The sequence below is a fragment of the Mauremys mutica genome, chromosome 6 (assembly GCF_020497125.1).
Source record: "Mauremys mutica isolate MM-2020 ecotype Southern chromosome 6, ASM2049712v1, whole genome shotgun sequence".
Classification (NCBI taxonomy): Eukaryota; Metazoa; Chordata; order Testudines; family Geoemydidae; genus Mauremys; species Mauremys mutica.
Genome location: NC_059077.1, coordinates 110,521,739 through 110,549,320, shown reverse-complemented (window position 1 = coordinate 110,549,320; position 27,582 = coordinate 110,521,739). Strand labels below are relative to the sequence as shown.

At 43.4% G+C, this 27,582-nt stretch overlaps 1 protein-coding gene across 2 annotated transcripts in view; it reads left to right on the top strand.

Annotated features, from left to right (window-relative positions):
• MOB3B (MOB kinase activator 3B) overlaps nucleotides 1-27,582 on the top strand; it is a 160,512-nt gene that overhangs the window by 53,063 nt on the left and 79,867 nt on the right. For both annotated transcript variants that reach the window (XM_045022309.1, XM_045022308.1), the window contains exon 2: nucleotides 12,378-12,957. In XM_045022309.1, coding sequence (XP_044878244.1) covers nucleotides 12,540-12,957 — 418 coding nt within the window. In that variant the 5' untranslated portion in view covers nucleotides 12,378-12,539. The remainder of the gene's footprint in view (nucleotides 1-12,377; nucleotides 12,958-27,582) is intronic.

The window sequence follows — 27,582 nt, the reverse complement described above, 5'->3', positions numbered from 1 at the left end:
TGGCACATGATGGAATATATCATATTAGTAGATGTGCAGGTGAATGAGCCCTTGATGGTGTGTCTGAGGTGGTTGGATCCTCTGATGGTGTCGCTAGAATAGATATGGGGACAGAGTAGGCATGGGTTTTGTTACAGGGATTGGTTCCTGGCTTAGTGTTTCTGTGGTGTGGTGTGTAGTTGCTGGTGAGTATTTGCTTCAGGTTGGGGGGTTGTCTGTAAGGGAGGACTGGCCTGTCTCCCAAAGTCTGTGAGAGGGAGGGATCGTTTTCAAGGATAGGTTGTAGATCGCTGATGATGTGCTGGAGAGGTTTTAGGTGGGGGCTATATGTGATGGCCAGTGGTGTTCTGTTATTTTCCTCGTTGGGCCTGTCCCGTAGTAGGTGATTTCTGGGTACCCGTCTCGCTCTGTCAATCTGTTTCCTCACTTCCCCAGGTGGGTACTGTAGTTTTAAGAATGCTTGATAAAGATCTTGTAGGTGTTTGTCTCTGTCTGAGTAAATGCGGTTGTATCTTAGGGCTTGTCTGTAGACAATGGATCGTGTGATGTGTCCTGGTTGGAAGCTGGAGGCATGTAGGTAACTATAGTGGTCAGTAGGTTTCCAGTATGGGGTGGTGGTTATGTGACCATCACTTATTTGCACTGTAGCGTACAGGAAGTGGATCATTTGTGTGGACTGGTCCAGGCTGAGGTTGAAGGTGGGGTGGAAATAGTTGAAATCATGGTGGAATTCTTCAAGGGCCTCCTTCCCATGGGTCCATATGATGAAGACGTCATGAATATGGCGCAAGTAGAGGAGGGACGCTAGGGGACAAGAGCTGAGGAAGCATCGTTCTAAGTCAGCCATAAAAATGTTGGCATACTGTGGGGCCATGCGGGTACCCATAGCAGTGCCACTGACTTGAAGGTATACGTTGTCCTCAAATCTGAAATGGTTGTGGGTGAGAACAAAGTTACAAAGCTTAGCCACCAGGCGTGCCATGGCCTCATCAGGGATACTGTTCCCGACAGCTTGTAGTTAATCCTCATGTGGAATATTGGTGTAAAGAGTTTCTACATCCATGGTGGCCAGGATGGTGTTTTCAGAAGATCACCAACGCATTATAGTTTCCTCAGGAAGTCGGTGGTGTCTCGAAGATAGTTAGGAGTGCTGGTAGCGTATGGTCTGAGGAGAGTCCAAATAGCCAGATAATCCTGCTGTAAGAGTGCCAATGCCTGAGCTGATGGGGCGTCCAGGATTTCCAGGTTTATGGATCTTGGGTAGCAGACAGAATACCTCTGGTTGGGGCTCTAAGGGTGTGTCTGTGCAGATTTTTTCCTGTGCTGTAGCAAAGAGTTTGTTGAACGGATGGTGTAGTTTCTTTTGGTTCTCCTCAGTAGGATCGGAGGATAGTGGCCTGTAGAATGTGGTGTTGGAGAATTGCCTGGCAGCCTCCTGTTCATAATCCAACTTGTTCATGATGACTACAGCAGCAAACTCCCTGCTACAGCAGGGACTTAGAACAACGCTTCCTCAGCTCTGTTGTGCTAGGTGCTGTACAAAGGCAAAACAAAAAGATGGCCCCTTCTACCCTTGAGAGTTTACAGTCAGAATAAATGGATTTATTGTCTCTTTGTTGGGCCGTATCTTGCTTACCTTTTTATCTTGCCTTTTTTTTTTTACCTGATGTTTTCTAGCTATACTCCAGTCACATCCAATTTCTTAATACTGTATATTTGTATTTGGTCATTATTTGCCTTGGATTTATGTAATGTTTTCCCCCTTGTTTCTTCAGTAATCCACAGGGAGTGTAGGTTAATTAGGCTTTTGTATCAGGGTTTTGCATGTCATTTTTGAAACCCTGTTGCTCCCATTGTGCATGGGCTAGTAGTGGATCTGGTAGGCTACAGGACTGAGGACCTGATTTTACAAACACCTTTGAGTAACTTTAGTCAATGGGATTACTCACATAAGTAAAGTTACTCATGTGGGTATTTGCAAGATTGGGTCCATAGTAGATAAAATACTGGAGTTCTTGTACATTTCTCAATATTTTGTTCTACATATTGTGGCTCTATTTCTGATCTTACATCACTGGTCTCCTGGTTTTATACTGGTGTAAATAAGATCAGACTCAAATCTTGTGTCATTTATATGAATTAATTTAATTCTCCACAGATCAATAGATTATCAAATATTGGGGGGGGGGTTCTTGTGGTCCCTTACGCTGGACATGATCCTACAACGTGGAACTAGTGGGGTAAGTCAGTAAAGTCAATTTTCCCATTTTTTTCCTTGCACAAATCGAATTGAATGCACATTATTGCTTGCTAATCAGATTTTGGTTTACATGGCAAACGCTTCTAAACATTTGGAAAAGCTTATTTCCAGTCAGCACTTTGATGAAGTGTTGATTTTTGTTGTTGTCATGTAAGGATTTAAAGTTAGCCTTCCAACAGCTATGAAGGAAGGGAAAAATGCAGGGTGAAAAAAAACCCCCTGTAATCCCTTAATGAAAATAACTTTGAACCAAATCTGAACTCCGCTGGCTCCAGTGGGATTTACACTATGGGAAATGCCGGCAGAATCTGGCCCTGAAACCGCAGACAGCTTCCTTTCACTGGACGGATTAATCTTCCCGTGTTTATATTTTATGTATAGGCATATACTGACTGTCAAGTAGTCACACAGATTGTGGACAAAGGGGTGGAGGAGCATAAAATAAAAAACATTTGAATCTGCCTGCTCCCAAACCCTCTCCCCACAAGACATGTAGAGGGGCGAGAGGTGCGGTGCGTGCATTTGTATGTATGCCTAGTCTGGCAATGGCAATGACGTACCTTTTACTATTGTTGCCAGCAGCTCAAATAATCTGGGTGGAAGGGGGGTGTGTGTCTGACGTGGGTGGGGAGGAAGAGAGGGGATGTTGCTGGTCAGATGCATGATTGAGCTCCACACATATCTGTGTGCCCATTTTAGGGCCCTTTCCCCAATGGATTAGGATTTCCTTGTTACCTACACAGTTTAATACAGGCACAACCATGTCTGCTGTATGAATCTCTGTTGCCTGATCCACCCTGTAGATGAGTCGGGAATTTTCCCTGTGTTGAGTCTCGTTCCCTGTGAAGTAGTTACACTGATATAGATACGTGTGTCGTTTTTTGAGTGTAATTCAAATTGCACAATTTTACTTAAAAGTCTATAAATAAATGGCATGATATGTTTTAGTCTTTAGCTACTGAGACGACCTCCCCCTCCCCCCACCCGTTGTATAACCAGGAAAAGTTTGTTCAGGACAGCGCTTTGTTTTTCTTATTTGGTAGGTTTGCTGCATTTAGATGTTTCGAACAGAGAATGCATTTTAGCTTGTGAAACTCTGTGGTTTGCAAATAGGAATCTGGTGATGCTATAAATGTGCACTTACACACTCGCTCGTGGGCCAAATTCTTTCCTGGTTTAACTCCATTACATCCTGGAATTACGCCAGGGATGAATGTAGCTCCTTGAACAGATAGGGAGGCAGGAGGCCGAATTTGAAAGGTGTATAAAGGGCATGTATTTCTGTTGACTTCCTTGGGCTTTGACTCAGGCCAGTAGAGTACTCAAGACAGAGAATGGCGTTTGGAATGGCAGAGGAGAGCGTTTGGGCTGGTGATGAGAAATTTTCGAGTATATTGCCAACTCGGGTGCCAGCGGAGGCTCACTGTGTGACAGAGGCTAGACAAGTCACTTCGCCCTGCTCCAATTCCTTCCTCAGTCAAATGGGGATAATACTGCGCTGCCTCGCAGGGGCATGATGAGGCTTAATGAAGGATTGTAGTGTGTTGTGACATCATTGTAGGAAAGGTATGTGTATAAACACTATGTGTATTCATAAGCACAATGTATCCTCTTTTTATTGACTGCAATTACAACTCAGTCGAATTGTGCAATTTTAATTAACAGTGTTTACACAAATGGCATGGTATGTTTTTGTCCTTAGTCACTCAGACAATATGTTTGCACATGGATTTCTTTGTGATGACTGGGTGGTTAAAAAGTGTTTTATACTCCTTTTGTGACCTTTATCCGTCTGATATTCTCACTTAAAAGCTGCTTCAAAGTTTGTCCAAATCCCGTATTTGAGTGGTAGATGCAGTGAAAGCAGCCTCTGTTTCCATGGTGCCACTGGTGAAGCTGGTAGGGATCCCACCTCTTCTTCGTGAGGAGATCTCAGCATCTGCTTATCAAACACTAAGAGAGTTGGTGTCATCACCGATAGCGCTTGTCAACATGCAATGGGAGTTCACTGAACTGAATTATTCCTCAGATCCAAATCTACCCCTTCGGTAGCTGATGGTAACTGAGATGCATCTCTTTCAAAGGATGTTGCTATTAAAAATAATAGACCCGGTTCTGCTGCTGCTGACGCTAGTGTAAATTGGGAGTAACAGTGACGTCAGTGCAGTTACAATGGTATAAGCGAGAGGAAAGCCAGGCTCAAAATGGCTTAAGTAATCTGTTACCAATACTTCAGACTATTAAAACTGAGAACTCCTCCTCAGCAGATGAAAACTGGCCTTGCGCTATTGACAGTAAACAGAGCCAGACTGATTTATACCAGCTGGGGATAGGACTTTAAATTTTTTTTTAATATTACTTTTTGTGCTTCAAGCTGCCTGAAGTTAGACTGAGGGGTTTCCCTTTTGTTTATAGTGTCGGATTCTGAAGCACCAACAAGTTTTTATTTTGTTTGTATTCCCAACACTGTAGAGGGGATGTTGAACCTGCCATCGTTAGGTACCAGTGTAGTTCAGAAGTGGCTGAAATATGTTGCCATTTAATGGCTGTTGGGTAGCCTGTGTGAAATGGCTTGGTGGTCTCACTCCAATTTCATGTTGTACCTCACTCCTAACCCCCACCCCCACTAGCAGCCTTTGATGGCAGTCTGAGCAGTGACGCTGGGGGTTTTTAGGCTTGGGCTGAGCCTAGAGACGATGTCTGGGATTTTCAACTTAAACCTAAAAGTGTTGCACGTCTCCATAAAGCCCATTGAATTCCATTGCAAGTTGGGTGCCTCACTCCGTAGACTTCTATCTAAACTAAACTATCCACTCATCCATGGGACCATCCCTACAGGCTGGAGTTGAGGCAACCTGGCAAGCAGTGTGGGACGGCTTACGCTGCTCCTTCGATGTGAAAGCTTCATTCTCCTGGGCTGTTAAGGTTTTGCCTTTCATGAGCACTCAGTTTAAAAAAGTTAAATTCTGGAAACCAAATGGAGCTGGTTGCTTTAACGAGGGGGCAGGGGATGTAACAAAACTGGGTAAGCTGGCTGTTTCACAAGAGGAAAACGCTCTCCTTTCTGTGCTGCTGTTTGGGTCAAGAGGCTGTTTAATAAGCTGGCAGAAACCCACAGCAGGCAGGGCTCACAGAATTATCTCAGATGGGTTGGTTCACCACAGGATCCCATGGAAGTCAGATGATGCTCTTTCCCATGCACTTCCACATGAGGGAGGAAAAAAGAGAGAAAATGAGTCTTTTTTACTGAAAATAGCCTTTTCTGCCTTTTGCACATTCCTTGCTTCAGTCACATTTAGCAGAGATCAAAATCACCTTTCGCTGAACATGAACCATGAATCTGACATGCAGAGTCTGGCCTTGCAAAGGCAGTGAATAGTTATACTTTTTAATATTGAATCAAGGGGCAGGGAGATGAATGAAGAACCACCTGGGTTTATATCACATAATACTGAGCACTAAATTCTGCGCTTAGGATATGTGCAGGCATCTCTCACATGTTTAAATTCTGCCTTTAGCTATTCACAAACAACTTCCTCCAGCAGCATGCGTGTATCTGAGGGCAGAGTTTGGCTCATTGAGTTTAGTGGGAGTTGTGTAAGTTGGAGTGGAGTTTGGCCTAGTGGGAATCAGAAGTGCATTTCCAAGGGCAGAATTTAACTGTAGCTCTTGATACACCGAAGACTACCGAAGATCAGAGATGACAGATACAGATGAATTTTATTTCTGTCTATGCTGAATAATTTGGACCTTTTTCTCCACTCCGCTACACCAGTTTTACACCAATGTAAATTCACTGATTTTGCTACTTGTGCGCATGTTTTACTACAATCAATAACATTTGTATTTGGAATACAAAGGCGTTGTCAGAAAAATTCCTCTGATCTCTCTCATAGAAATATAAGCCCATTGAGAATTGTCTCAGCTCGTGTCCCAGCCTGATTTTTTCAGCCTGTATTTTAAATAGATCAAGAGCCTCATCCGGCTCTTATTGAAGTCAGTGGCCAGACTCCTACTGCTGTGAGCGAGAGCAGGACTGGGCCTGAGGTTTGTAAAGCATTTTGAGTATGAGTAGTTGCTTAGCGGTGTATGTAACAGATCAGAAAGGAAAACTGAATATCGGAATGGAAATGCCGGGGCGTTTTGGTGGGTGTAATATAATAACCTGAGTTGGAATGAGCTAGGACGCCACAGTTTAGCATATCGACTCTTGCAGAAAGCACAATGGGCTCCTTGAAGTGGTTGTAACCTTGATTTTGCTTTTCACCCAAAAGTTGGCGCACATCTGGTAGCACATCACTCCCTAACTCGGTGCTGGGATACTGGCTCAGAGGGGAGCATGTCATCAAATGAATTATTAATGCAACTTCCCACAGCACTTGGCTCTTCCTTGAGAGTCTCCCATCCAAATACCGACACAGCCCAATGCTGCTTAGCATGGGTGAGCTGCAGCTGATGTGGCTTAGCATCATTAAACTGTGTTGGGAAGCTGTTTTCTAAACTTCCATAGCTTTGTGCTTAGCTAAAGAGTTACAAAGCCAGTTGCATTTAGCTTTCTTTTTTCCTTACCCTGCCTGGAGGCTTATCTGGGTCTTGATTTAACATCGCTTCAAGAAGCGTGTTGGGCATGAAACCTGGACAGTTTTATCCATCACTCTCCACTGACTTGGATGCCACTGGGAAAGTGTCTGTCAACCCATGATCCATGTATCATAGACTCTTAGGACTGGAAGGGGCCTCCAGAAGTCCTCTAGTTCAGTCCCCTGCAGGACTAAGTATTATCTAGACCGTTCCTGACAGGTGTTTGTCTAACCTGCTCTTAAAAATCTCCAGTGATGGAGATTCCACAATCTTCCGAGGCAATTTATTCTAGTACTTAACCACCCTCACAGGAAGTTTTTCCTAATGTCCAACCTAAACCTCCCTTGCTGCAATTTAAGCCCATTTCTGCTTGTCCTATCCTCAGAGGTCAAGAAGAACAATTAGTCTTCCTCCTCTTTGTAACAACTTTTTATGTACTTGAAAACTGTTATCATGTCCCCTCTGTCTTTTATTTTTCAGACTAAACAAACCCAATTTTTTCAATCTTCCCTCATAATTTGTTTTCTAGACCTTTAATAATTTTTGTTGCTCTTCTCTGGACTTTCTGCAGTTTGTCCACATGTTTCCTGAAATGGACACAATACTCCAGTTGAGGCCTAATCAGCCTGGAGTAGAGTGGAAGAATTACTTCTCATGTCTTGCTTACAGTACTCCTGCTAATACATCCTAGAACGATGTTTGCTTTTTTGCAATAGTGTTACACTGTTGGCTCATATTTAGCTTGTGATCCACTGTGACCCCCCGGATTCCTTTCCACAGTACTCTTTCCTAGGCAGTCATTTCCCATTTTGTATGTGTGCAGCTGATTGTTCCTTCCTAAGTGGAGTACTTTGCATTTGTCCTTATTGAATTTCATCCTATTTACTTCAGACCATTTCTCCAGTTTGTCCAGATCATTTTGAATTTTAATCCTATCCTCCAAAACACTTGCAACCCCTTCGAGCTTGGTATCGTCCGCAAACTTTATAAGTGTACTCTCTATGCCATTATCTAAATCATTGATGAAGATATTGAATAGAACCCCACTCATTATGCTCTTCCAGCATGACTGTGAACCATTGATAACTACTCTCTGGGAATGGTTTCCAACCAGTTTACACCCACCTTATAATAGCTCCATCTAGGTTGCATTTCCCTAGTTTGTTTATGAGAAGGTCATGCGAGACAATATCAAAAGCTTTACGAAAGTCAAGATATATGATATACCACGTCTGCCGCTTCCCCCTTATCCACAAGGCTTGTTACCCTGTCAAAGAAAGCTATCAGGTTGGTTTGACAAGGTTTGTTCTTGACAAATCCATGCTGATTGTTACTTATCACCTTATTATCTTCTAGATGTTTGCAAATCGATTGCTTAATTATTGGCTCCATTATCTTTCCGGGTACAGAAGTTAAGATGACTGGTCTGTAATTCCCTGGGTTGTCCTTATTTCCCTTTTTATAGATTGGCACTATATTTGCCCTTTTCCAGTCTACTGGAATCTCTCCCATCTTCCCTGACTTTTCAAAGATAATCGCTAATGGCTCAGATATCTCCTCAGTCAGCTCCTTGAGTATTCTAGGATGCATTTCAGCAGGCCCTGGTGACGTGAAGACATCTAATTTGTCTAAGTAATTTTTAACTTGTTCTTTCCTTATTTTAGCCTCTGATCCTATCTCATTTTCACCGGCCTTCACTATGTTAGACGTCAAATCGCCACCAATCTTCTTGGTGAAAACCGAAACAAAGAAATCATTAAACACCTCTGCCATTTCCATGTTTTCTGTAATTTTGCCCTCCTCATTGAGTTAACGGGCCTACCCTGTCCTTGGTCTTCCTCATGCTTCTAATGTATTTGTAGAATGTTTTCTTGTTATCCTTTACGTCTCTAGCTATTTTGATCTCGTTTTGTGCCTTGGCCTTTCTAATTTTGTCCCTACATACTTGTGTTATTTGTTTATATTTATCCTTTGTAATTTGATCTAGTTTCCACTGTCTGTAGGACTCTTTTTTTATTTTTAGATTATTGAAGATCTGATTAAGCCAGGGTGGCCTCTTGCCTTACTTCCTGACTTTCCTACACAGTGGGATAGTTTGCTCTTGTGCCCTTAATAATGTCTCTTTGAAAAACTGCCAACTGTCTTCAATTGTTTTTCCCCCTAGACTTGCTTCCCATGGGATCTTATTACCAACTCCCTGAGTTTGCTAAAATCTGCCTTCTTGATATCCATTGTCTTTATTTTGCTGTTCGCCCTCCTACCATTCCTTAGAATCGTGAACTGTATCATTTCATGATCTCTTTCACCCACGCTGCCTTCCACTTTCAAATTCTCAACCATTTCCTCCCTATTTGTCAAAATCAAATCTAGAACAGCCTCTCCCCTAGTAGCTTTCTCCACCTTCTGAAATAAAAAATTGTCTCCAATATATTCCAAGAACTTGTTAGATAATTTGTGCCCTGGTGTGTTATTTTCCCAACAGAGGGCTGAGTAGTTGAAGTCCCCCATCACCACCAAATCCTGTGCTTTTGATGATTTTGTTAGTTGTTAAAAAAAAAAAAAAAAGCCTTATCCACCTCTTCTTCCTGGTTAGGTGGTCTGTAGTAGACCTCTACCATGACATCACCATTGTTTTTTATCCTTACCCAGAGACTTTTAACAAGTCTGTCTCCTATTTCCATCTTAACCTCAGTCCAAGTATATACATTTTTAATATATAAGGCAACACCTACTCCTTTTTCCCCTGCCTATCCTTCCTGAGCAAGCTGTACCCTTCTATATCAATATTCCAGTCATGGGTATTATCCCACCAGTCTGTGACGCCAACTATGCCATAGTTGTGTTTATTTACTAGTATTTCGAGTTCTTCTTGCTTATTCCCCATACTTCTCGCATTAGTATAAAGACATCTAAAATACTGATTTGATTTCCTCCCCCAATTCTGTCTTCTCTCCTTTATTCCTGCTATAACAGCCCATGCTCCTCCCAAATTCCAACCCTTCTCCCACATCTCCATGTTTTTGACTTATCTGTGGGCTTTGGTCATCTGCCCCCTTCAAACCTGGTTTAGAGCCCTCCTCGCTAGGTTAGTATCCAAATATGCTTTTCCTCTTCCTCGATAGGTGGACCCCATCTCTGTTTAGCAGTCCTTCTTCCTGGAACAGCATTCCATGGTCAAGGAAGCTGAAGCCCTCCTGGCGACACCATCTTTGCAGCCAGGCATTCACCTCCAGGATGTATCTGTCTCTGCCTGGGCCTCTACCCTTGACTTGCAGGATTGAAGAGAACACCACCTGCACTCCCAACTCCCTCACCCTTACTCCCAGAGCCCTGTAGTCACTTGTGGGAGTGGTGGCTGCGATCCTCCCAGCCTTGGGGGTACATGGCTTCTCCTCATCCACCTTTTGGGAGTAATTCTTCATTGCTCGTTGCCAGGGCAACATATCAGTTTTCCATCACCATGGTGGGTGGGTTGGGAATAGGGGTGGAGCACTGCCTGCTGCCAGGAGTAACCAACGGCCAGTGTCCTTCCTGTGACTGAGACATAGCCTCCTCTCCTAGTAGTGTAACAGCAGTCCTCTCTAGCTGGATAGCTCCATCAGCCTTGGATGTCTCCATATGAATGTTCTCAAGGAATTCCTCGTGGGCATGGATGCTCCTCAGCCTAGCCACCTCCTCCTGTAGCTCTCCCACCTGCTTCCTGAGAGATTCCACCAGCAGGCACCTTTCACACTGGATGGTCCCCCAGCCTTCCTTTTTGTGAGTGGGAAATGCAGACCACAGACTCCACAAATCCACACCAGGATCTGGGTAGAGGCATCCATTGTCAGGCTGTCTGGCTGGATACAGGTGGAGGAGACAGGAGGCAGTGTTGGCAGTGCGGCCCTTCCTAACCATAGGGATTATATTAGGACTCCCTCCCACAAACACCCTCTCAAACTTCCCTGTTTGTGGTCCCCTGTCCCCCTGCAGTGCAAGGATGTGCCAGCAGCAGCACAAGGGTGTGCCAGTGTTGCTTAGCTGCTCTTGCTGACAAATTGGCAGGATGCCAATCTCTGACTTTTTATTTTCTTTATGGGTATAAATGCTCTATTATGGAGAGGATGCCTCGCACACCACATTACTGTCTGTCGAGGTCTGTGTTGGTATCTTGTGTTGATAGAAAGTGGGGGGAGGGTATTTCCTTTCTCCTCCTACCCAGTTGGCAAAAGCCTGGGAGATAATTTTCAGAAGAATGTAGATTTAGAGCTTTGCACGTGTGGTCTAGCAAAATTTTCGTGTGTGTGTGTCTGTGTCTTGAGGAAAACAGTGGAGCAGCATAATCCCCTAAAGAGAATTCATTAGAAGTTAATGGTACAAGATTTTTGTAGTTCTATGCATATTTTAAACCTTTTACTGTATTTGAATAACACATTGCATGAAATGCCCCCTCTCTAGAGATTTATTCGTAAAGCCCTTACTTGTTTCTCAAGAAAAACTCCCATGAAACTAGCCACTAACCACCACATCAGCTGTTAGTATGCTTCATTTACTTATGATGATAATCCCTGGGCACACATACATAGAACGCAGTTATGGAAGGAATAATTTCTCCCTCAGACAGACTAACTATGAAAACCATAAATGGTGTCCTGTCAGACCTATTCAAAAAACACACCACAAACTCTTGGGGACCAATATGCGTAGCATTCCCATGTGGAGAAGTCCTATAGAATTTTCTAGAAAGTGACAATCTTTTCATAGATTTTTTTTTTAAACCACACTGTAGAATTTAATAGAAAATTAAGACTGTGCTATAGAATTACACAGAATGGTTCAAAGGAGGAATATAAAGGATGTTATTCTCCATTTATTCTACACATTTTAAGAATTATTTCTATACAGTTGTATAGGTTTCAACCCATTAAATCCTATAGGATATGTACAATGATTAGGTTCACTAATTAAAAATACAGAGTTCAACAAATATTGCAAAAACATACTTGTAATCTATAGACACAGAAAGGAGAGTGTGGATTTATAATTAAGATATTGTATCGATACTGTGTGTTGTTTATGAACAATTAGTCACCACAGCTGAGATATGCAGTATTACTCTTGGTTAAATTTATAAATAAAGGAGACTTTTACTTGTGTAAAATGAAGCACAACTGAAAGGGATGTTCCCAAATTATGGATGCAATAAGAGCCTGGGAATATATTATAAATGACATGTTTTGTTCCCCTTTTGCTAGTGACTAGTGATTTTGAGGGCCTCAGGATTTGGGTGCCCAACTTGAGACATTTTAAAGTGGCCGGGTATTCAGGGCATGCTGAAGATCAGGCCCTTTTAAGGGTTCTCACAATGGGCACTAAAAAATGGAGGTACCCAAAATCCCTGGTCACTTTTGAAAATTTTGGCTGATATCTTTTGGAAATTTGCTTTTCAGTTCCCTAAAAATATGTTTCCCGTGGTTGTGAGCGTGATGATAAAACAGTAGCAAATTGACAAGGCCAGAACTGGGCTTAACACTAACATACCTTTCCATGTCTTTAGGAACATGAGGTCTTCTGGGCTTTCAAGAGGAAGAACTGGTGGACTGCATAGACATTGACAACAATTTGTGTGACGAGAGTGGGACCTGCGACAGGAAAGTCTTCGCTTTGGATATATACGTTAAATCTTCACCAGTTGCTAGAGGGCAGAAAATTACCAGACATGTCCATAGCCCTCAAGCAAGTTTTTAATAAGGACAAGACCTTCCGTCCCAAACGCAAATTTGAACCTGGGACCCAGAGGTTTGAGCTCCATAAGCGAGCACAGGCCTCGCTGAACTCAGGAGTGGACATGAAAGCAGCCGTGCAGCTGCCCAATGGAGAAGACCTAAATGATTGGGTGGCAGTTCACGTGGTTGACTTTTTCAACAGGATCAACCTGATCTATGGAACTATCTGTGAGTTCTGCACAGAGAGGACCTGCCCGGTGATGTCTGGGGGCCCTAAGTATGAATACCGGTGGCAGGATGACTTGAAGTACAAGAAGCCCACTGCACTGCCAGCACCCCAGTATATGAACCTTCTCATGGACTGGATCGAGGTGCAGATCAACAATGAGGACATATTCCCTACTAGTGTGGGTGAGTCCAAGCAAAGCCTAGAGCCACAAACTGTATTTCACTGTGTGTGCCTGGAATGCTCCATTTCTTTTCCTAATAGTAATGGCTCTTGAATTCAGAGTGTTGGACACTGGAGTGCTGCTGAGGAGGTGTCAGGCATTCCACAGGAGTAGCACGTCAAAAGATGAAAAGTTAGCTTGCTTTTTTAAAAAAAAATATTTAAAATCTTTTCCGCCCAGCCACTCATCCCTGGTAAGCCACTTAGCTTAATTATTTAGGGGTGGCAACAGCCAGGGCAGCAATACCATAGTAGCCTATCTGAACCTTCCCTCCCTTGCACCTTAAGTAGCCATTGACACCTATACAAAGTGAGCATAAGAAGCTACCTAATCAGAATAGTGTCATTTTACATCCATTTCGCTAAGGTGGAAATGGCTGTGCACAGTGCAAGACAATGGAGAATCAGGATCACAGTGTGGACTGTTATCCATGGTCCCTTTGCCCCCTCTCCTATCCCCTGTGAAAAGAAGAAGAGAGGGGAAAAGCAAGCAACTATTCTCTGGAAGCAAAAAAATCCAAATCGTGTCTGTGCCCAAGTCTTTATGACGGCGACTGCTGCTGCTAACTGTGGATGCTACATTTTTCCTTAGTCGCTTTTCAAGGTAGAGGTGCACTTTAGAGGAGTTTTGATTTAACAATTTATTTTTGTTATTTCTAACTTCTTGCAAATCTCAAAGCTGTGTGATTATCCTAAGGGATAAGGGAACCGTTGTGTTTATCAGCGTGAGGTTCAGAAACGATCTGGCTTGATTGAGGTAAAGAGTAGCAACGGGAGGGCGACACTGAAATCAAGTGGTTAGAAGATTACTCAGGCTGGCTTAGTTTAGAAGGGTTTGTTGGGAGGTGAGAGCATGCAGCGACATGGTAAATATCAGTAAGCTCTGCTGACCTTTGGATTGCCGACTGCCCAGCTCTGATCATCATGTGGGTGGGCAGACTTGTTGTGGGTTTGTGTTCCAGAGACATGTCCCTATCCCTTTCCTCTCGTTGCACATCAGTATGAAAGGTGGTGGTTACAGGCTGTAACCTAAACTCCTCCAGTTCATCGCACAGCAGGAAGAAGGCAGGTTTCAAAGGAAGCTGTGCCTCATTTTATGGGCAGCCGGAAGTGGTTTTGATTTCTCCAGGTCTCCTTGATTTTTGAACTGTCACTGAAATGTATGTGGGCTTTGTTGTACCGTGGTTGTGTGACGGCCCGTCGCAGTGTTTCACTTCCCTTTGGTAATATCAGTGACTTGGTTCATATGTGCAGAAAATATTTATGGTCAATTCTGTGGCTTTGGGAGAGGCAGATAACATGTTGACAGCTTTATTGAACCAACATAAAATCTATAATACCCCATCTTTCAGCTCTAATAATCCCCTTCTTTGGAAGAGGTGACTGGAGGAAATTTTTGTCCTGAAAGCTTGTGAATTATGAATTATTTGTTAGTCCAATGAGAGGAATCATCTTGTTATCCTCGTCTACTTTGTTGTTAAATTCCCAAAGCCTCTTTGTTAATAAAAACAGTTAGCTGGTGTCTGGGAGGTGGATTCCCCACTGCCTAGTCCAGGGTGAACTTCTCAGAGCTCTGTGGGAAAGTGCCAAGTCCTGTCATTTTCAGTCCATTCCAGAATGAAAGTCAAACAAAACAAGGGGATCCATAATACCCCTCTGCCAGCTTCCTCCTCCCAACAGCCGACTCCTGTTTGTGTATTGCATCAGGTGAAGAGAAAGATCTGGGAAGGGAAAGAGGCTGCCGCCCATTGCATCGCTCTGAAAATCTGAGGTGCCGAGCACAGCTCTGATATAAGTGGGACTGGCCAGTGCTCAGTCTCTCTCTCGGTCCTAGTGGCATCATGGGAGCACAGCACAAAATGCACCTGTTCGCTTCACTATCGACTGAGTGGGATGGTGAAAGTCAATGAGGATTTAACACGTGCTGCTGCTCCTCTGGTGGGTCTGCACTTTGGCCAAGTGTGAAAGGTAGAGGGCAGGAGGCAGTGGTGATCAGAGGGAGAAGGGAGCGATGGCAGTAGGTAGCCCTCCCACACCACTGGGAGGTGAGGAAAGAGAGGGTAGGTCAGGACTGGTTGATGTTTGTCAGAAGTAAGGATGGTGGAATGAGGCTGATGTCACTGTGCTTGTGCAGCCTAGAACTTTCATCAGTAACGTGAGCTGGGGAACCTGACCTGCTTCTTGCCCCATAGCACTGGGCATGGACTTTCAGATAACGGTGGAGCAGCTCCATGTCACCTGGATCTTGATAATTTGGCCAGGAATGCCGACCACTTGTGGGGCGAGTTATAAGGAGCACAGTGCCAATTCACAGACTAATTTCCATCACTCATTCTCACAATTGACTCTTTTCTGCTTCTACACATGGTTACATGCCTCTGAGACGTAGGCACTTCAGGAGGAGATTTTATGGATACCCAACTGAAGCATTATTGCATAATAATGCCTTTTTCTTAGTTTACCAGAAATGTCTCCTGCTCTGAGTACATCTGTACGGAAGTACCACGCAGTATTTACTGCAGGCACTAGTTTCTGGTTTGGATTGGTTGTTAAGGTTCAGATTTTGGATGCCCAACGTGAGTGAACTTAGGTGCTGACATTTAGAAATGCAGAGCATCAGTTGACTTCGGCAAGAGTTACAGATGCTTGCCACCTCTGCAAATCAGGCCCTACGCATCCCAAGTTAGGGACCCCAGGTTCATAGCCCAGTGAAAGTTTGGATCTAAATGTTGCCATGTGAGTCAGTTTTGCCTTCGAGTTTAGAGCTGATGCCCAGGCATCAGAACTTCTAGGTTCCATTTCAAGATCAGTTAGTGACTCCTTGGGAAACTTTGGGAAACTTTTCTGTGCCTCAGTTTCTACATATGGAAAATGGAGAACATTGCCACCCAACAATTAACGTATTGCTTGGAAAGCTCTTGGAATAATAGCTGTGCTTAGCTGGCACATTCCATCCATGTTCTGCCTTTCACTGTCCCCACTGTATGAGACAGAAGCTTTGGGACTGTGCTGTGCCATGGTTGCTACCGGAGCTGGCCCTGGACCAAATTGTGCCCCAGGCAAGGAGTGTGTTTGGCGCCTTCCCCCTCCATTTGTTAAACTTTTGAATACCTTACAGCACCCCAGGCGGGTCGCCTGCCCCTAAATCTGGCCCTGGTTGCTACTGTCTGAGTTGCAGCCCCCTGTGCATGTTTTCTTTTCTATTATCTCGATTCTCCTTATTTTCATTCTGAAAAATTAATCACAGTGAAATTCCAAATGCTCATTCCTTGAAGTAACTGAAATTGATTACAAACGGATATCTGAGCAAAAGAGGTTTATCTTGTGCCATGCACTATTGTTGCTACCGCAGTAGTTTTAAAGCACTGTGAGCATTGTTATACCTCTTTTTAGGCTGTCTTTACGCTGCAACTACCTCTGTGATCATAAAAAGGAGGGAGAAAAGGGTCTGCAAAAAGAAACTCTGCATCATAAAAGTCTGGCTATTAATGGAGGGATTAATTTACTGCTGTGCATCTCTGCAGTGCACAGTCCCCCATTCCTTTTAAAAAGACGTGTCCTTTGTACAGGATTTGAGCTGCCGTTTCCATTAGCAAATGAATTTACCTAAGGGAGTCCAGGGAGAGATTTGTAATGGCAATCCCATAGAAACTGTACACATTTCCAAAACTAATCCTATTAAATAACGCCCTCTTTAATTTTATATACATCATGCAGACTATTTAGAGTAGGATTTCCATAATTGCTATTAAACACAGCTTTTACTGAAGAGCTACTTGAAGGGGTTGAAAAATAATTTCAGGAGGGCCAGTCCTGTTGGATTTCTTTTTGTTTCGGTTTTGGGTGTTTTTGTTTTCGTTTTCCTTTGTGGTTAAAAACCTGTAACTAGGAACTGGGTGAGTTAAAATGAGATTGTTACCGATTTATAACACAGACATCTGTATATATTTACTCTCATCCCTGGGCCCCCATCAGGGTCAGTCTGTGTGTTTCCTGTGGTCTATGGCCATTTCCTTCTGTACTTTCTGCAGTCATTCTGAGCCATTCATTTGCTGATCTCACAGTCTCTCTCTCTCCCTCCCTCCTGCTCGCATCTGCTGTTGCTAACGCACAGGAATGACTGGAGGATGAGAGCAGGACCTGGTATGGGAATGGAGGTGCTGATAGCAGAGTGGTGAGTGGCTAACAAAACCACTTGGCTGAAGATAAGGCGCACCTCCTTCTGACAGTGTGAAGCCTTAAAGGGTCTCTTGTGGTGATAGCCTCTTGCTGTGAAGAGCGGTTTCCTTAATTTTTCCCCACTGTTCTCAGTTTGTTGGAATTTTGGTGAAGTGAGATTATAGCATGCCCGAGGCTAACAGTTCTAGAGACCAGGGCCGCCCAGGTGAGGGCAGGGGGGAAATGGGGCAATTTGCCCCGGGCCCCTCAGGGGCCCCGCGAGCCCTGGCCCGGCGGCGGTCCGGGTCTGCAGCGGCATTTCGGTGGCGGGGGGCCCTTCAGTGCTGCTGAAGACACGGAGCGACTGAAGGGTCCCCCGCCACCAAAATGCTGATGAAGACCCGGACCGCCGCCGGGTCACTACAAGCGCTGCATCTCCCCCACTTTGCCCCAGGCCCCCTGAATCCTCTGGGCAGCTCTGCTAGAGACTGAAATTATATAGCCACAAATTTCAAGCTCCCTGCATTCCCCTGATCATATGCCTCAATCCTTGCCTATAGGATTTATATCTGTAGTGTGAAAGATAGTTCAGTCTCTGTGCCCACTCAAGGCTACTGTGTTGAGGCCATCAACACTGGCTTTGATGGTGTGTTGTTTTTTTTTTTGGTAATTGTTTGATTTTCCTAATTAAAAAAAAAAAACAGACAATGAAAAGTACAAAAAGCTAAATGGTTTCCAGCTTGTGTATGTTTCCAAATACCACACGTTGCATGGGATTGCCAGCAGAATTCTAGAATTATGCAATTTTATGACTTGTCAAAGCTGCAAGGCCAAACAACACAAAGCCAGACAACATAAACATAACATGTTAGGGGGGGAATAACAGTAATAAAATAGGAGACTACGGACATGAATAGGGAGGGCGGGAAGTCGGTGGAGGGAAAATGAGAAGAGATTTGGTGGAATGGCTGGTTTGAACCATCTCAACTTTTTTATTATTAATATTTTTTTATATACAACTGTATCTAGAAATGGGGTTCAAGTTTTGTAGGCTTCGTGTCATTGCTCTCTATGGCGATAAGTCAGACATGTCTGAATACCGCTGCTCTATTCTGGACATAAGCCTGTTCTTCCCTTTTGGTAAACTCGTGCTTGGCTGATTGCAGCCCTGAAGAACCAGTCTTTGTGATAGAGTTAAACCCAGGTTAGCAGGTAGATAACCCAGGATATAATTTTCAGCTGAGGTTTGGCTACTGAAGCCTATCACTATTGATGTGGACTCTTCTCCAGTAGAGACCAACTCATCATTTAGGCCCTCAAACAACCATCATGTGGCACCAACTTTCAGTGACTGTCTACCCAGGCTGGATTCAAATTGATGACTTAGCAACCAAAGATTCAATACCCTATGTATCTCTTGGACCATCTAGTTTTTTTTTCTTTTTCCCCCTCCTCGCTGTATAATCTTTGGTCAGCAGGTAAAAGACATGGTGAACATTTTTATATTCGAGGATCAGGAAATAGTAGATACTGGGAACAATTGCAGTATTTGGTGAGTTGCAGTTTTCATCTTTGAGAGCAATTAATTACAATATGCTGTGTGTAGACAGTGCTGAGAGGGAAACTAGGTGATCTAACAGCAGTTTGATGATGTGCTCATTGTGTGCCCCGATTCCTGCACAAATTGAATTAAATTACCGATGGTTCTTCTCCCCCACCCGGTGGAGCCTTACACTGGGCATAATTATTTTTCATTTAGATTTCGGTGGAGAAATGTTTCTCTTCAAAGAGTCACTGAAAAAAATATTCAGATTTTTAAGGCCAGAAGGGACAGTTATCATCTTGTCTGACTTCCTGCATAACAAAACCCAGAGAACTTCACCAAGTGACTTTGCATCAAGCACATAACTTGAAATCAGAATTCCATATGAGAGACAGTATGTTCTGGTAGATTGAACACGGGCTGGGAGCCAAGAACTTCTGCATCATAGTTCCAGCCCTGATACGTTATTTAAGTGGTGATGTAAGTTACACATTGGATATAAATTGATCAGAAACTGGATAAGTACTAGAGGAGCACCAATTTGGCATTCAATGGAAGTGCAAAGTTACTTATGCTTGAGGCCTTGTCTAAACTAGAGTTAGGAAGGTGTTAGCTAACACATGTTAACAGCCTGTTGTAGCCAATGCTGTGTTAAAACTGAGGCTCCTCCCTAGGCTTTCACTTGATCAGTTTAACACATCTTAAAAGGTACACTGCCCTATGTACACTAGAGTGTTAATGCATGGTAGCTAACACCTTCCAGATCTTGGCATCAATCAGGCCTGAGAGGTGAGGGAGTGGTATAGTATCCTGTGGGAAAAGTTCTGTAGAATGTCATATGGATGAAACCGGGGATCCTAACAGACATTCAGTAGGGTTTGTATAGTTTCTTTTTAACCTATACCAGGAGTCATATTGCCTCAGCTTTGTCAGCTGTGAGGCTCTGTGGAAAATCATGTCAAAGTTTGGCTGCCCAAGCAAATTTATCACCATTGTAAGACTCCTCCACGACCAGATGACTGCCTCCATCCTGTGCAGTGTGTCTACCTCTGAGCCCTTTGTCATCCGAACTGGAATAAAACAAGGTTGTGTACTGGCACGCACCCTTTTCTCCATTTTTTTAGCAGCTATGGAAACATTAACCCAATACCGTCTACCAAAGGGCATTGGCATCCAATATCGGATTGATGGCAACCTCTTCAACCTTTCTCAATTCCGTGCCAGAACTAAAGTAATATTGGCAACAATAACCAAACTCTGGTATGCAGATGATTGTGCTGTAGTTGAACACTCAGAGGAGGATCTTCAAACAGCCTTTAATTGCTTCTCTGAAGCTTACAAAAGCCTAGGGCTAACTCTGAACATGGGCAAAACACAAGTTCTCCACTAGCCTGTGCCTGGTCAATCATGAGACCAAGCAAGGAAGATCTACGTTCATAAAAAAGAACTGGAAAATGTAGAATACTTTGTCTGTCTTGGCAGCCATCTCTCACAGAGGGCAGACATAGATGTTGAGATTCAGCACAGAATCCGCTGTTCCAGCCTTGCTTCTGGCAGACTGTCTTGCCAGGTGGGTGTTCAACCATCACAACATCAGAACACACACTAGACTTTTAGTTTATAAAGTGGTGGTAATCCCAGCTCTCCTCTGTGGCTGTGAGACTTGGGTAACCCACAGAAAACACCTGAAAAACCTAGAATGCCAGCACCAGCGCTTTCTTCGGAAGATCCTCAACATAAAGTGGGAGAGTCGTTGCACTAATGTCAGTGTCCTTACAGAGGCCAACATCTACAGTGTTGAGGCCCTGATTATCCAGCACCAACTGAGGTGGAGCGTGCACTGTGTGCGCATGCCTGATGTACACCTACCAAAACAACTGCTGTGCGCCCAACTCACCAAAGGAGAAAGGAAATAGGGAGGCCAAAAGAAACGCTTTAAAGACACTCTCAAGATAAACATCAAGAGATGTGGCATTAACACCAGATACTGGGAGACAGCAGCCCAGCATAAGGATAACTGGTGAAGACTTGTCAGAGAAGAAACGTCCACTTTTGAGGAAAATTGCCTTGCCCTGGTTGCAGAAAAATGCCAGGAAAGAAAGGAAAGACCGTTGTCACACAGCAATCACAGCCCAACCCTGTCTTCCAACACCACCTGCAGCATCTGCCAACGAGCCTGTGGCTCAAGGATCGGACTCTTGCGTCACCAAAGGACCCATGAAAAATAAAACCTCTGAAAGAAATCGTCCTCGACCTCGAGGGATTGCTGAGGAGCATTTTAAGACAGGGATATGATTCTCTATTAAGTCACATAGAATGGTTCAAAAAGTCTGTAGAATAGTTACAATTGTCGATTACTTTTCCAATAGTAACATAAGACTTTTCCAAATGAGCAGGAAAGCAGTTAACAAGAGAGTATAAGTTAAAGTCCCTTGTACTTTAGCTCCTCATCTGCTTATGCCAAGGCTGGATTTGGTTTAAAGAAGAGCTTTGTTTCATAGTCCATTTCCTCTTCACCCTTTGATCTTCTTCCCACCATAACCCCTGCACTCTCACTTGCACATACCCTTTTTTGGCCTTTGGGACAGCACATTTGTTGTTATGGAAGTGACAACGATGTTAAGGCTGTTGGGTAATGTTAAAAAGAGTAATGACCCACATGGTCAGTTAGCTCCAGTAACAACTTTTGGGGAAAATCCTATAGAATTAATATAAAAATCTTTGTTTTGCGGCCGTCCTATACAGCTTAATAGAGAATTGTAACCCTACTATTGAATCCTACAAAAACAAAATAGCAAGGATTTAATTCTCGATTAAATTTGACTGGTTTTAAGGGTAATTTCTATAGAAGCCAGTTCTTTTCTTCTTTAGGATCGCAAGAGAGGGGATTAGCAGCATTCAAATAACCAAGTCCAAATTAGTGATCCTATAAGTAGCTTCAGAAGAGGCTTGGTGTAAATCTGACACCACTGGCAAACAATCAAAGCAAACACTCATTTATGGTGTAGTCCACAGTTTCCTGGTGGTGTCCACAGTCATCCTGTGGGTTCTCTCTCATCTTCCAGGGGTGACAGCATCTGCCACGCAATGTTCTGAAAGGGTTCAATATGGACCATTGTTTCCAGGGTAGGCTGAAGCCTGAAAGGTCTTTTGTCGGGCTGGCAATCAGGTGCTTGTTTGAGATGTTCGTTTATCCCAGGATTCTTTCCAGTGTGCCTCAGGGTTGAGTGAGAGAGCTTTAAGAGCTTTAGTCCTGTTAAATTTCATTAATACCTTATCAGTTTAATCCCTATTAAATTACATGGGAATTTCCATTAAGGAAGAATTGGCTTCTTTAAATAGAATTTATTAATTTAACAATTTCCATTTGGCTATAAAGGATAAACTAAAACGAAAGGCATAAAACATATTGTATGCCCATGTCTCGTAGGCTCTCACCCTATCCTGGTACTGGTTATTAATTAATGGCCTGAGTAAACAGGTGTGCCGTGGACTTTGGTGAACTACTAGGGGAAGCCAGTTCTATACCGCAGCAGAGTATCCTAACTCTCTGATCTGGGAAAGCATACGTTTCTCCTTCTCTGTTTGGGACGTGAGATAGGTTAAAAGAGGGAGATTGCTTCTGCACTCTTTGCCCTGCATGAGTAATGAAATCAACAGGGCAGGGACAGGTGTGTGGTCATTGCATCTCTCCAGCCATCAAACCACATCAAGTTTGTGTGTGTGTGTGACAATTGCAGAACATTTCTGCTCTCAAGGAAGGTTTTGAGGCCCTGCTGACCTAGGTTATATGTCAAAGTCTCCACCACCCTGTTTTTTGTTCCTATTGTTCAAGAGCTAACAGATGTCTGCATAAACTGGGCCAGAAGATAAACTAACTCGCAAACTTAAAGACAAAACAAAACAAAAACAAAAAAGACAGTTGCCGCCTCCTCCAGCAGGGCTGAAAAGCATCCCACTAGCCCCCTCTGGATAATGAACAGTGCAGTTTACAAGATATTTAGAAGCCTGGCCTTTCCACCACTTCAATCCCTGTCTTGTGTAGCTGATTATTCCTGGGAGCAATTTGGGTCCTTGTTTTTACGTGTTACATAACATGCGTTAACTACCTCAGGCTCTGTGCCTATGAAAGAATAAGGGCCAAAGCATAGAAGTAGTCTGGACAAGCTCCAGGCCCAATCTCTCTTAATTTCTTTGGGGTAATAGTGATCACCACAGCTCCTTACTATCACCCATCCCATCTGTCATGCCATTTTAATCAGGAGCGATTGCACTGCTCTTTTAGTTAGTAGTTAATGCCAAGACTCAAAACACTGGCTAATTTTGAGTTTGTAAGTATCCAGTATGGAAACAGTGCAGTTCAGAACACATTGGATGTTCTGTAGCAATCGGATATTGTGAGTTTTAAGCGACTAGCTAGTGTACAGGTACAAGGTAAGAAACAGGACAGCTTTGGCAAACTGTTGCTCTCATGTAGACTGGTGTAATTCTGACTTCAGTGGGACTGCTCTGGAGTTACTGAGAGCAGAAATTGTCACTTGGACGCTCACTGTAAACGTTCCTTTGGAGGAGCTCTCAATACTTTTAAGTGCCAATATCATCATCGTTGGAGCTTTCTCACAATGACATTGGGAGTCCCAGATTTATTCTCTCTCAGTGGCATTCATAGCAGCTTTGCCCCATTTCTAAGGTATGTTTTCGAACTGCCAGCCCTATACACTCAAGCTGAAATTTGAAAATCAGACTCTGCTTCCCACTTCTTAAATCGTGACCATTAACAATCCATCAGCAGGAGTGCCTGCTGCAGTCCCCGGATGAGCTGATTTGGGCTGAAGGGCAGTTAATTGCTATTGTGTGGGGTATTGCTATTGTGTTGGAGTAAAGTGGAAGGAGGGAAGGAATAGTACCTCCGTACAGCTCGATTCCTTCCCTGTGCTGTCTCTGAGCCCCCCGCGCCCTCCACTTGCATAGAGCGGATTGGAAAACGACCGTGTTGCCCAAAATTAGAAATCAAAAGATCTCATGACCCCCCCTCCCCCATGCCATAAGTACAAATGCAGCAAACCTCAAATAAGCACATTTAGCGTTATAGTGTGTAAGATCTAATGATCTAAATGAGGAGAACCTTTTCCAAGCGCAAGCTCCGCATCGACAAAAGGCTTTGTGGTTCACCAGAGTCCCCTTCCCCAGTGAATGCTGCTGGTTTGTTGCCGTGTGTGCAGCTTAATGGAGGACAAAGTCTGCTTCCAGTTCAAACATGTAAATTACACCTTATCTCAGTCCTCTGTTGACAAGAGTCTGCAGCAGAAAACAACTGTTAGACCTTATTTCACAAGGGAATCCTTCACTCAGTTGGCATGAGGGTGGAATTGTTTCTCAACTGGAGAGTGTATATTACAAGACTGGCTCCCCATCTGTTTAGTTCCATTATATCATGACCATCACCATGGTATCTGAGAAAGTTTATTAAAATGAACCTAAAAAGGTTTCAGCTTTTCTCCATGCCACAAGGATTTTTTGTTAATCAGGGTGGGGTTAATGAAAGAAAGCTCAGGTTTAGGGCCAATAAGTGGGTTTGATATTTCATTCCAAAGGGGCTGAGACTTTTGCTGTGATCTCTCCTGGGAGATTTGTGGGCCAGTCACAGGGAGAGCTTTATCTCCTGCATACATAGGTCTCACTCTTGAGCTTGCCAGTTCAGCTGTTCCACCCTAGTGGGTCCTGAGCACGTAAGGTCATATGTCTCTTGCATTAACTAGGGCTGGTCACATGGACGGCTCACAATCATACTCACAACCTGAACTCCAAACTCACCTAGACTAGGATCTATTGCATTGAGACATTTGTACAGCAGGGGTAAAGTCAGCAGTGTATTGTATGTACATGGTGCTGGAGTTCACATGGTCTGTTTTGAGTGTGAGGAACTGGATGCTTACATGGGGGTTGGTTATCTATTAGAATGGAGAGCAAGTTTGCTAGTGAGCTGAAGCATCCATGAGTGACTTTCTTCTGCAGAGCTAAATGACATCATTATGAATCAGGGGAATAACTCTCTGTGTGAAACCTTTGAAAAGTGGCTTGTGTCTGAGATGTTACGAGATTTCAGATGTCTGTGACATTTTGGATTTGGTGTGTCTCTGGCTGTTTATCAAGAAAGACCTGAAGAAAGTGAAACTCGCAGAGAAAATTTTCAACCAGGGTTCATTTTCCCATGTTTGCTCTGCAAAAGTTAGTAAATATTTTGGCATACAAATATTGTGGAAAATTCAGTTGTGCTTGGAGGAGTTATTTAGTGTGTTACATTAGGATACATGCTTTTGAGAGCAGTGACCATGTATGTCTTTGTGTGTTTGTGCAGAACCTGTCCCAGTGGGGGCCCTGATCATAAATGGGCCTTCAGTTGCTACAGTCATGCATTAATAATAGTCAGAATACAATTTAATCATTAAGGAAAAAAGGAATTTTAATCCAGTGTTTGGTGCAAATCTCAATACAGTTTTCCCTATGGAGCTGCGAGGCTGCCTCTGTCATATGCACTACAGCTCAAATTCCAAAGCTTTGTAAGTAGGTATAACTTCATTGCATCTGTTTACACCACAGTTGCTCCGGCTACCCCAGGTCTGAACTTGGACCTGGTTTTTTATTTTTATTTGTTTGCAAACAAATGGTAGAATTAGAAATCAAACAGACAAAAGTCATTATTGGCTTACTTTAAGGCAACCCTCATGTCTTTATAGACATTTTTGGACTTAATTCAAGTATGTGCTTTAAAAGTAACTGGTTAAACACCACTTCTGATAATAAAAGCCATGTGTGATCCCTTATGCTTAAAAAAAAAACAAAAAAAAACAGAGACCACATACTCGGATAGTTTAAAACATTAGTTCACACTACTCTTGGATTCCTCGGTGCTGCAGAGAATTATTCTGTATAGGTTCTTCTCTCATCATAATTCCCAGTGTATCTGAGCACCTTCTGGTAGTGCATTGAGTGATGTGACTAACATCTGTCACATGTGGCTTGTTCTTTAATCCTCTTCTCTTGGGGAGAATTGTGTGTGCAATGTAGTCTTTTAGTTTGGTAGAATGTTGTTCAATGTATACAGGCAAGTCTCATCTTACGCGCATTTAACGTGCACAAATTCAGCTTTGCGCGGTCGGCAAAAACAAAGAGAAAAATAACAGTTTAAATACTGTACCTGCAGTGCTGGCGATTCCACCCGCCATTACACTCAATGTAATTTTGACTATAAGCGATTTTCGCTTTACGCGCTGACAGCAGAACGTAACCCCAGCGTAAGATGAGACTCGCCTGTAGGATGCTGTGCATTTATATTGGAGAAGACCGCTTGAAGGAGTGTGCCTTGCACTTGGAGTGGAAGGTAGTGAGCTTTGTGATGGTGGGTCCTCAGACTAGCTTGCCAAGAAAGCTCTGTCTCCTGCACATCCCGGTGCTTTATCCCGGTGCTAGAAAATTCCATTGTACCTGATGAGTGGAGTTATTGTTTTCATTGTTCATCCCAGAGCTTTAGGCGATCTTTTAGCTATACCGCGCCCTGGCTTGAAGATAAGGACCAGTGCAATTCAATTGCTAAACACCACTTTGGAAATTTCCGAGTGTGTGTGATAAGTCTAATAGTTTAACTGATATAGGTACAAAGTACTGAAGGAACCATGTTGCCTGCATTTTTCTCCTAGATACACAGTTGAGTTGCAGACCCAAATGTAAAAGCATAACCTTGTTGTGTATTTTATATTAAACACCGAGTTAGGTTAAGGGAACGCTGTTTAGGGAACACAGCAAAAGAAAAAATGGAGAAGAGCATGTCCTTTGTGACAGCCATTTCATAGGAATAACTCTTGTGTGCCAGAGATTTACTCTGTCACTATCAGTTGTCTTCTGCTCTGCAGAGGTCAGTGGTTGTTCTAGCTATAGTTTCTGTTCTATGAGATTGTATTTCCCGTGCTAGATGTATTAGCCAGTAACTAAAGTGGAGAGCATGAGGCCGAGTGCATTTAATGACACCTAGGCGGCCTTTGGCCCCTGAAGAATGGTGCACAAATGAAAATGAGTGTGTGATGCCTTGTTTTCATGTGTCAGAACTACTGCACAGCTTAGCACTCTGCGTCACAGAAGGCAGTCTCTGTTCAACAGATGCCCAGCACTGGAACAGCCAAAGTTATTGCAGGTCTACAGCATTTAAGACAGTTCACACCAGAGCCTGCCTGCTCTGCACTGGGCTCAAGTCACTTCTTGTCAGCCCCTGATGAATGGGAGAGTGGAGAGCATGCGGTAACTCCCATTGACTTCATTAAGAATGGGTTCAGATGTGACACTCTGATAAATAAATGAACTATTGGGCATAATAATTAACAGCATATCACATATTAAACCTTCCTAAAATTAGTGGATCAGATTCTTCTGTGTTACACAGATATAAATCTAGAGTAATGCCACTGCCACTTCCTAAAAGAATATCAGTGTAACTGAGAACAGACTTTGGCCTAATATCCAAGTGTTGATGTCAGATTCCCTCTTGTTAGAGTATGCTGTGCCAGGTTGGATATTATTTGATGGAGATCAAAATTAAAACACCATTCAGAAGCCTAAAAGATGATCAGATTCGGACCCATAGGTTTCTGGTAGGCAGGGGAACAATCTTGCACTCAAATTTATTAAGAAGAAAAGACATTTGGAGAGACTAATGCGATACGTGAGATGGCGGCAGGAAAGTGTGTGGTCTGTTGCTGATCCTAATTGCCTGCTGTCACCTTGTGCATTGGGATCACTTTTACCTGTGTCTATGAAATTTTAATAGGCACTTGTCTCAAGTGACAAGTTGCTGTTTCTAAGTACCAGTTGGAAGGGGGAGCCAGATATCGGAGGT